The following is a 12,027-nucleotide window of genomic DNA, read 5'->3' on the forward strand; positions in this document are numbered from 1 at the left end:
ACTGAGTTTTGACCAGGATATTGTGTGGTTTATTGCACATGGAAATGGGATAGTCTTACATCAGTCCATTCAGAGTATAGGAAGTATTGCCATGAATTTGTTTTTGAATTTTCCTTGGAGTTCGGTATTTTTACAATGCAAGGGCATAGCACAATATAAAATAAGGAGATTTAGTATGCTTGTCAATGAGATAAATATTCAACGGAGTCCAAATAAATCAAATTTACATTTTGTAAGTAAATACTAGTATAGGTTATTTATTAAAACCAAAACAAATTTATAAGCCCATGTATAACTAAATTTTGTAGCTTATCCCCCAAATCAAATATAATCAGGGATTTGATTTCAAAAATATTCTTATCAAATCTTTTAACAAAATAAAAGCAACATAATGGAAACTTATTAAAAAAACAAATTAAAACTCAGGATACGTGAACTGTTAAAAATAGCCAAGGACTTTGAATACCCAGTTATTAGTAAGAAGGGAAATGATAATGAGAACCAAGGATATAATTTAATATGGCTTTACCTGGATTTTTATTTAAATAGCTCTTTAGATAAAACAAGTAATACATGTATGATATTACATTTTTAATTTTTGTTATTTCAATTTTTGACATGCAAGGAATCCAATTTGTTATAGGAGGACAAAGTTGTTGCTAATGACATGCAAAAGGTGTTTGATTTACTTATTTCATATTGTCATGATTGATAGCTGACCTCTAGATTGTCAGATTTTGCACTGTACAATATTTTACATGTATGATATTACATTTTTAATTTTTGTTATTTCAATTTTTGACATGCAAGGCATCCATTTTGTTACTAGGAGGACAAAGTTGATGCTAATGACATGCAAAAGGTGTTTGATTTACTAATTTCATATTGTCATGATTGATAGCTGACTTCTTGAGTGTCAGATTTTGCACTGTACAATATTTTAATATAAAAAAACCAATATTTGTAGTTTGTTCGTTATGGTACCTAAGGACATTTTTTGGTTGCTAGGTAATATTTTCCTGGAAAATATGGGATCAACTGACAACACTCTTATATAACAAACTTAAATAAATAATATATAACTACTCCATATATATGAATTTATACTTTAGTATTGAATAACATTGTTACACTTTGTTCTTTAGCTGTGTTGATATAGCGCTAACTATGTTGCAATGGTTACACATTGACTTTTACAATTTTTAATTATTTTAACTTAATGTTGACTTTACTTTTATAAATATATTTTTGTTGTTTTTTTTTTATTTTAAACGAAATATTTAATTACTGTGAATTACTTCCCTAATTATAAAATAAACATAGACCTTAATAAATGAACAATTGTCTAAATGGTGAAAATGTTGATTGTTAAATAAACTAATTAGTGTTTTATAACAAAGTTTAATTATCTTTTATTTAAGCAAAACAAAGATATTCTTATGACAACAATGCAGCTATGCTTTTCACATATCAATCTTTTTATGCAGGAAAATGTATGGAATAAGATGAAATAAAGAATATATTCTAATGACTAATATATTCTTAATTAATCAAGAAATCTTAAATTTGGTTTAGTTAAAACTCCAACAATATGTTAAAGATGTAGTATGTGAAAAAAGTAATGACATGCAATGCCATGTAATGCATGAAATTACACAACTTTTTGCTAAAATAATGCATTATATTACAATTACATGTAATGCACAAATTGCTGCATTACACATTACATGCAATTACTTGGAAAAATGTGATGCATTACCATGCCTTACAATTACAAATTTGCATTACCCCATGCCTGACATCAGGTATGTGTTGTTCTGGTAATCGAAAATATTTGAACTTGATTTCTGGCCTTATTTTCATTCTTTGTATATCATGGTCGCTGGAGACCATCCTACACCAATATTTCTAGAATGAAATAGTATTTTATCAACAAAAGCGATTCTTCAAGAATATTTCATAATTGAAAAAAAATGCAGCACAATGGAAAAATACTGGATTTTATATCAGCAGATTTCATCAAAGTGAATTAGGGAAACAAGCTGTGAGTTTAATGTTGACCCTAGTTACTTGTTGCTTTGGAAAAATTAATGGCCTTGTTTTCATTGCAACCAGATCTCAATGGTCTGAACAGTTTTTTTTTTCATTATAACATGTTATTGAGATTATTTAAGCATGTTTTTATCAAAATCTGAGATATTCATGTTTTTGGTCACTGCCTGATCGTTAGGCAGACTGGCACTTTTGTACTGAATAGTGCATTACCCATTAAACAATCAAGCAATCTGACCTTATCTTCGCCATTCTCTTTATATTTACTATTGACAATCATATTTTGAAACGTTCTTATCAAACGAGCAACAAGGGCTGTTACATTTACATGAAAACATATACCAACTTGGCAAACTTTAAACGTACGTTTTTTTTAAAAATTTTATTCAATAATGTACAAATATGAACGTGTTCCACACGACAGGTTTAATTTGTTATAGAAACATTAATTTTGTTCTATACAAAAATATATAGATTTTAAGAAGTCGTTTTGGTGTATTACACGTGTTATGGCGTACAAGATATGACAAGTAGGTACACAAACCTTTTTTTTTTATTCAATTCAATAATGTACTAAAACATACTTGTCCGACACGACAGGTTTTATCTGTTATTCAAACATTAATTTTGTTCTCTACAAAAATATATAGATTCTAAAAGGTCGTTTTGGTATATCACACATGTTATGGCGTACAAGTTATGAAAAGTAGGTACACAAATCTGATGCCATTGTTAGTTGTATTGATTTTTAGCTAGATTGTCTTGAAGGAAAACGAGTTCTTAAAAAATGTCGGTAATAAATCAGTAAGCTGGTCAGTAGTTTTCGCATTTCCTGATATCTGATATTCTTTTCGTTCGGTTCTTATCTTCGAATTGTGTGTAACAATGCTATATTTGATCTTTGGTTGATATCTGTTTAATATGTTCACAACTGTTATAGAATCGGGCTTATATGGATATTTATATAAAATGCATTGAAGACTATGCTCCCGTCTAGATGCATTTTGGTTATTCTTGTTGTTTGGCTTCTGTCTCATTGATGTATACCAACCACTCCTTACAGTTATAATGATAAAATTGAAAAGTATTTGGGCTTCAAGTGTGTAGTTGGAGGTTCTGAAATAATTGAATTGATACAAGGGAGTCTTTGCTTTTGATTATATATGCTTACAGAAGGTTTGCATCAATTATAAATAAATGTAAATCAAGAAACAAAGCAGACTTATCTGTATCTATGGTATCCTTTATTTTAAGTTCAATTTCGATGGGAACGATACGTTCAACATAGTTACCAAACTTTGCCTTTTTTAGTGAGAGGACATCATCAATATAGCGGAACTTAAAGTTAAAATATATATTGCGTGCTTCTTAGAGTTACTGCATAAATCTATCTTATTTGAATAACGGAAAAACCGACAAAATGAGGAAGTTAGATCCATGGGAATTGTAATTGTTTGTTGAAAAAAAAGGTTAATAATATGTTGAGAGTGAATGAATCAATATCTTGATAATGTTGATTTTAAATTTTCTTTTAAAGTATGACAAACTCATCCTAGATACAGAGCCATCAACTGTGTACATGATACGTTCAATATTTGTCATTTCTATAGCTTACTAAGCGGTATGGAGTTTACTCACTGTTGAAGGCTGTTTAATGACATAAAGTAAATTTGTTCTGAGCCATTTAGTCATGTTAGTCTCGGTAAAGTGTTTTCTTATTGGCAATCATACCACATCTTCTTATTAGCATATAATAAAATGTTTTTTGTACTGAAAATGTATGTTATATTTGCATTATTGTTTTAACGTTAAAGCCCCGCTTACGATACTAAAAGGACTTTATGGTTTCTGGTCAGTGCGTCTGAACGTTTCGTATACATTTACAGTTTTTTTGTCAAAGTAGTTTACCATAAAGGTGAAGTCACATTTACTTTAAACTTAGTTCATATTTTCATTTTGATGCAAAATATTTTTAATTAAATGCCTAATTTTGGATTTGATCCAAACACTCAAATTGAAATCAAATACAGTATAATCTCTTGAACAAATCTTGTTCGAAATAACTACTTTTTTATTATTTTTTTATTTTTTAGATATATAGTAGAATTAAGGTGTGTGCAAGAACATATATAGATAAAGGATAACAAAATGTATGAACAAGATGAAATGATACGTAATGACAGATATTTTGATACAAAAAATAACCTTCAATAGTGTCAGCCCTTTTTCAAAATGCGTCAGCACAGTGAGTTATTTATTGTTTAAAATGAGTACACTAATGCATCTAAGTGTGTCAGCACAGTGAGTTATTTATTGTTTTAAATGAGCACACAAATTTATACAAGTAATCACATACATTATCATATATAAGAAAACAATCAAACCTTAGCAAGCGTGGTTGCGTATGTGTTCATCCCCATACATAAGTAGACATATACGGGTATCTTTGACATGCAAATACTGGCCGAACAATGACCATTAGATTCGTTGTCTAGAAATGTACTAGTACATATATATATTTTTAAGCCTTTTAAGGCTCCGAAAGTACAAATGTAAAAAAAAAAAAACAACAAAAACAACTCAAACGTAAAAAATAACGGCTTAATTTGTGTACAAAACAATAAACGAAAAACAGATAAATTAAAGAGCAAAAAACGAAAACCACTGAATAACAGGCTCCTGACTTTGGACAAGCACATACATAATGTTGCGGGGTTACACATGTTTGCTGGCGTTAAAACCTCCCCCTAGCCTAGAAAGTTGTGTAACAGTACAACATAAGCACAAAATGACAAAATCAGTTAAAAAGGAATAAACTCATCAGATCGAAACAAAGCACAAAACAAAATAAAAACAAAAACACAAAAGACACAACGAATAGACTTGAGAGTACTCGCAGTTAGTTACTGCATTCTTATCTGTTAATGTCATCGTTTCACAAATTTAGGACTGAATTTTAATTGTCTTTGCTGTAAAATTAGTCCGATATGTTTTACATTTGCTGGTTGGCTGTTCTCTATAGACTCTTATTAATATAAACTGCTGTTATTTGTGAGAGAGAAAAGAAAAACAAAAAATGATTATGTTGCTCCAAAATTATTTTTTTTTAATATGTAAACACATAAAATTTAGTTACATTGCAAACACTTACAAAAAAACACCCCACGCAAACTACATACCTTAAATGCTCGTTTAAGTATAACATGCTGTTTTACCCATGAACACATCTTATTGGTTGACAAAATGTCAATTTAAATCGCAGCTGTTATTTGTCAACTTTGTGTTACTTAAAATCGTATAAATAAGTAGAATCAACACAGTTGTTAAACCACTGGTACATTCAAGTCACCTTTTGAAGAGATATTCCAGCGGTCACTTGCAATTGTTTGAAAAATATGAAAGTTTTATTTCTAGCAGTAGTTTGCGCTGTTGTTTTCGCGGATGTACTGGATAATGTGCTAGGATCTAAAGGTAAAAACAATATTATCATGAAAAAAACTTTTCGAATAAAAAAGGAAAATAAACTAAAAATATGAGAATGTATAAAACAAAATAAACTTGTAACTCCTACTGAAGTTTTGTATGTTCATGTCAAAGTTAATCTGACAGAGATTGAATCGTATGCTTTCTTATTTTAAAGTCATAGATTGAAATTTAGATCTCAATACCATAAAGTTTACACTAAAGTATTTACCTTTGTTCCTCATGTGCCTTGTGCGTAGTCATAAATTGTTAAAGAATAAAATATTTTCGGCTATGAACATCATTGTTTCTCTTTGTGTAAGCATTGATATTCTAAAAGTATCAAACATCAGATGTAAGAAATCTTTATTTTAATGAATTTAAGTATATTTTCATATAAAGGAACTTGAATTCTGGTTCCATGACTATGCTTAACCTTTTGCAAAAAGCTCAATGTTTTATTTCCAACATGGTTAAAAGAAATACGAAGTTACAAACAGAGACTGTCAAAATAAGCTAAAGTACAAACCTGACTAACTATGTAAGATTTAAATCCAGTGGATGTGAACTCATTCTTTTTTTCAAATAGGCAAAACATGGTTTATTTATTGGTCTCAATTACACACATTTTAAATTGATTTGAATAGTTTCGAGGACTCTTAGATCGGTATTTTGAGATGTGTGTCTGCTTCTTGTTGTTCCTTGTGACGATCTGATATCTCAAACCCTTTTCCTTTGTTTACATTTTGTATTTATGTATAAACACTTCACCATTTTATATTTAAATAAATGGGTTAGCTCTCATCGATATGTTTTACATCGCCAAATCCTCAATGTAACTCTGGAACTCTTTAATTCAGTGGCTTTCGTCGTTAGGTGTCTGCAATATATTCAATTTTCGTTTATTATTTATTCTAAATCACAATATTGGTTTTCAAGTTGAAAATATTTGACATTTTGTTATGCCAGTATTAGTGCTAGTCTTTGTTGAAGACTGTATGATGGCCTACAGTTGTTAACATCCTTATTGTGTACATGTGGTTTGTTCTCTGATTTAAAATTGTATACATTTCCTTATCTGAATATTTGCATAAGGTACGTAAATTGAACTAAATGAAATGATTGAAGAAAAAGAATATGATAAAATTGTTTTAGATATTGAGATGAAAATGATTTTAAACATACAAATGCAAAACTCAAGTGCCATTGAATTAGATAAGTGTGACGAAGAACATTAACTAAACTGAATGAAATAAATAACGAACATAATGGAGAGTATTTTTTAATGGCGATATGGAAACGATAACGATAGCTTTACAGATATAGAAGAATTATGGACTACTGTATCAGTTAACATATTAAGCATCTTATGTCGATATTGACAATTTAAAAAGTTGAACTAGCAGAAACGTGCCAGGTATAGAATTTAGCTGTCAACATCAATTCAATACTAATGCCCAATGTTGTGTTTCATTCTACACATATAGTGACAGGTACGCACTTATATCGATGCTTCATCGTCGATGTCGTAAATATTGATACCATACAGTGTTTTAGACATACATATAACTCAAAATGTTGTATACAATTTTGACTTATTGAGCTATAATTAAAGATCGAAAAAAAATATGCATTTAGCTTTTTACCAGAAATATCACTGATTAAATTCTTTTAAGGTAAGTGAACTGTTGTATGGGAAACACATAAGATCGGCGAACACTTATTCGATTCGTCTATAAATCTTAAGATTTCAAATCCATAGGTTTTTTCTTTAAAACTTATATTTTGTTGATACTGGAATTTTTGGTTTATTTATTTAAAAACTAGTTTGGTCACAGACTAGGCTGGACCTCTCCCTTGCAACATACAAGTATCTCAGATACCTTTGTTGTCTGGCAGAGCCAAATAGATAAAGGACAGGGAACCAGTCTAGGTCACAATAATATTTTTTAAAGTTGTTGGTGAAAACAATACTACAAATGGGGAAAAAAGCGTAATGTCGTCGCGTTGTTATTATAACCTGTAAAGCACCGATTTTTGGCGTTGTTCACCGCCAACTAATTAGCAGGCATCTTTTTCAATTTGTTCACCAAGTAACACTATTTTTAATTTCAAAATCTTAATGTGATATCGATTAGTACAAGAGTCCTTGTCAAAAACGCGTGGTAAATTATTTCATAAAATTTCAAAAATGGTTTGTATACGAAAACCATTTGAAAAATATCCGTTAGATTGAGGCTGCTACTCTAGAAGTTGCTGTCAAATCTGGTATAGATATAAACAAAGTACATTTACATTCAAGTCATATGAAATGAGTTTTTGATGATTAGAATATCAAGGAATTCATTGAACTAATGAGTGCAAATATACCGAAAATAATTCCTCTGTTTAAGTTATATTATTGATAATATAAATGCATAGTCATAATTGGATATTGAACGACGAGAGACAAAAATATCAACAAGAGTGTAATGTTTTTGGGCATTCGGGACACCGTCTAGTAGTAAGATTTCCAGTTATCACTGACTCAAACCAGCTTTGTCAGACGGAAGGTTTTCATGTTAAGTTTGAAAATCAGCAGTCGAGTTAACACACCAATATAATAGAAATGGAAACGAGTAATGTGTGAAAGTAACATTAACCGGACCAAAGTGCAAAACACAGCACAAGGTTACCAGTTGGTCTTAAAAGAAAAGAGAAATCTTGCACTCGAAGGCAAGCTTCAGCTGGCCTCTCAACAATAATACTAGTTCAGCATAATGGACGATAAATTTAACTCCAAAACATACAAAAGAACCACAATGAAAACAACACACAACACCAACAAAGGCTACAGGTTCCTGACTTGGGACAGGCACAAAAATGTGGCGGGGTTCGAAATGTTTTGTTAGATATCAACCCTCTCTTATACATCTAGCCAATGTTAAATTAACAAACACATAGCAATACGCATATTTTTAAAGAAATCAGCGTTCTATGTAAGAATGGGAAACAAAAGAAGCTTAACAAAATGACAATGATCAACATAAACTAAGAACGGACTACTAATAGTTACTGTCGTACTAGCTTCCGACCTACATTAAACTGATCGAACGATAATGTCTTCATCAGATCACCAAACAATCAATGTCTTTCGTAGTATCATATTAATGGTAATCTGTTTTCCAGAAGAAGTAGAACCAAGAAAACAAGAACCACAAGGACCTAAAGGACCACCAGGAATGAAAGGTATTAATCAACATCCGGGTGTGTCAAAAGTAATCTGGTAAAAATGCATCGTATGTGTTTGTTAAAACCCATACTCATAATTCTCATTTTTTGTATCCGTGGCATTTAAAAAAAAAATGTTTGAAAGATTGCAAACAACTCATCTTTTTAATTTCTAAAATAACATTTTGAATTTCTGTTCAATTTTAAAAGTCATGTATGTATTTGTTCCTGTATATTGTGAGATGCAAAGAATAAGGTACGATTAAATCATTTTAAGTCATAGAACTTTCAAAAAGTAATATTTTGATATCATAATCATGATGGCATTCCATATTCTCTATCTTAATGTGAGCTTGAACAAATCATTTAAATCTCACCTTTTAAAGAAATATTATAGCAGCAACTTGCAATCATTTGACAGATATGAATGAATCATTTCAAGCAGTAGTTTGCGCTGCTGTTCTAGCGGATGTAATTGATAATGTGCTAGGATCTGAACGTAAAAAAACATATTTATCATGAAAAAAAATTTTCAAATAAAAAAGGAAAATAAGCTAAAAAATATAAGAATAAAAAAAAAAAATCTTGAAACTCCTACTGAATTTTTGTATGTTCCATTTCACAGTTATATCAACACCTGACAAAAATTGAATCGTATGCATGCTTATTTGAAAGTCATATATTTAAATTTAGATCTCAATAACATGAAGTTTACACTATAGTTTTCAACTTTGTTCCTTGTGCGTAGTTATACATTGTTGAAGAATAAAAATATGTTCGACTATGAAAGTCATTCTTTTTCTTAGTTTAAGCATTGCTATTTCAAAAGTTGCAACCATCAGATGAAAGAAATTTTTATTCAAATGAATTTCAGTATTTTCCATATAAAGGAACTTAAATTTTGGGTTCCAATTTCCATGATTATACTTAACCTTTTGCAAAAATCTTAATGTTTTATTTCAATAGAGCATAAGACAGTTTAGCTTATTCTATATATTGTTTTATATTTCAAACGTACGGCCCCATTTCGACTTTGGGCATACAAGACACCCTCTAGTACAATTTCCAGTCTTCACTGATCCAAACCAGCTGTGTAAGACGGGAGATGTCACTGCGAAGGATTTTCATCATGTTAAGTTTGCAAATCAGCTGTCGAGTTAACACATCGATAGAATAGAAAATGGAAACGGCGAATGTGTGAAAGAAACAACATCCCGACCAAAGTGCAAAAACAGCGCAAGGCCACCAGTGGGCCTTTAAAGAAATGAGAAATCTTGCAAAAAAACAAACACACACCATAACGCACAGTTAAACTCAGTTTTACGGAAACATTAAAAAAAGACTACTAGCAGTTACTGTCGTGCTAGGTTCTGACCTCAATCAAAATGATTGTACGATTATGTCTTCATCATATCAATAAAAAATCAATGTCTTTCGTAGTATTATATTGATGGCAATCTGTTTTCCAGGAAGACAAGGACCACCAGGACCTAGAGGACAAAGAGGACCTAAAGGAATGCAGGGTATGTATCAATATCCGTGTGCGTCAAAAGCAATCTGGTCAAAATGCATCGTATGTGCTTGCATTAACACATACAAATCATTCGCATTATTTGTATTCGCAACATTTCAAAATTTTTGAAAGATTGCAAACAACTCATCTTTTTCATTTCTTAAATAACATTTATGCATATCTGTTTGATTTTAAAGTCATGTGTATATGTCTTCTTTTATATTGTGAGAAACAACGAATAAGGTACGATTCAAACACTGAAGTCACAGAACTTTCAAAAAGAAATATCTGTATATCGTAATAATGATGGCATTTCATATTCTCTATCTTAATGTGTGATTGAACAAATCACATAAAATCTCGCCTTTTAAAAAGATATTGCAGCGGCCACTTGCAATTGATCAACAAATATAAATGCATCATTTCAAGCAATAGATTGGACTGTTGTTTTAGCGGATGCACTGAATAAGTTGCTAGGATCTGGATGTTAAAAAGCATTATTATCATGAAAATAACTTTTCCAATAAAAAAGGAAAAAAAGACTAAAAAATATAAGAATAAAAAAAAATAAATCTTCTAACTCCTACTGAATTTTTGTATGTTCCATGTCAAAGTTCTGTAAAAATCTGACAGAAATAGAACCGTATGCATGCTTATTTTAAAGTTTTGATTGAAATTAAGATCCCAATGACATAAAGTTTATACTAAAGCATTTACCTTTGTTCCTTGTGCGTAGTTATAAATTGTTAAAGAATAACATATTTTGGCCTGTAAATATCTTTTTTTTTCTTATTGTTAAGCATTGTTATTCTAAAAGTTGCATACATCAGATGTATGTAATCTTTATTTAAATGAATATAGGTATTTTCATCTGTAGGGACTTTAATTTCTGGTTCCAGTTTTTATGACTGTAGTTAATTTTTTGGAAAAATTTCAATAAGTCAATACCTTTATTTCAGAAAAATAAGACACATTTAAGACGGAAATTGACGTCAAAAGTGCAAAAACAACACAAGGCGACCATTTGGTCTTTAAAAAATTGAGATATTTTCCTATAAACAAACAAACTGCAAAACGCACAGTAAAACTCAGTTTTATAGAAATCAGAGTCCTACTTAAGAATGGGAAACGGAAGGAACTGAGGAAAATGACAATTATCAACATAAATTGTTAAAGGAATACTAGCAGTTACTGTCGTGCTAGCTCCAGACTTCAATCAAACTGCTAGAACGATTACGTCTCCGTTATATCACTAAAAAAATCAATGTCTTTCGTAGTATTATATTGCTTGCAATCTGTTTTTTAGGAAATAAAGGACCATCAGGACCTAGAGGACCCAAAGGACCTAATGGAATGCATGGTATGTATCAACATCCGTATGTGTCAAAAGGAATCTGGTAACAATGCATCGTTTGTGCTTGCTTTAACACATACAAATCATTCGCATTGATTGTATTCGCAGCATCTCAAAATCTTTGAAAGATTGCTAACAACTCATCTTTTTAATTTTTTAAATAATGTGTTTGCATATCTGTTCAATTTTATAGTCATGTATATATTTGTTCTTGTATATTGAGAGAAACAAAGAATAAAGTACGATTCAAACATTTTAAGTCACAGAACTTTCAAAAAGAAATATTTTGATATCGTAATAATGATGGCATTCCATATTCTCTATCTTAATGTGTGATTGAACAAATCACATAAATCTCACCTTTTAAAGAGATATTCCAGCGGTCACTTGCAATTGATCAACAAATATGAATGTATCATTTCTAGCAAAAGATTGG

The 12,027-nt window shown here is 30.4% G+C and overlaps 1 protein-coding gene across 1 annotated transcript in view; it reads left to right on the top strand.

Moving 5' to 3' along the window:
• LOC127721715 (collagen alpha-1(XXVIII) chain-like) overlaps positions 1 to 12,027 on the top strand; it is a 251,015-nt gene that overhangs the window by 80,842 nt on the left and 158,146 nt on the right. The window contains exons 3-5 of the mRNA XM_052228513.1: positions 8,683 to 8,742; positions 10,194 to 10,247; positions 11,544 to 11,597. Coding sequence (XP_052084473.1) covers positions 8,683 to 8,742; positions 10,194 to 10,247; positions 11,544 to 11,597 — 168 coding nt within the window. The remainder of the gene's footprint in view (positions 1 to 8,682; positions 8,743 to 10,193; positions 10,248 to 11,543; positions 11,598 to 12,027) is intronic.

The sequence above is a fragment of the Mytilus californianus genome, unplaced genomic scaffold (genome assembly GCF_021869535.1).
Source record: "Mytilus californianus isolate M0D057914Y unplaced genomic scaffold, xbMytCali1.0.p SCAF_12, whole genome shotgun sequence".
Lineage (NCBI taxonomy): Eukaryota > Metazoa > Mollusca > Bivalvia > Mytilida > Mytilidae > Mytilus > Mytilus californianus.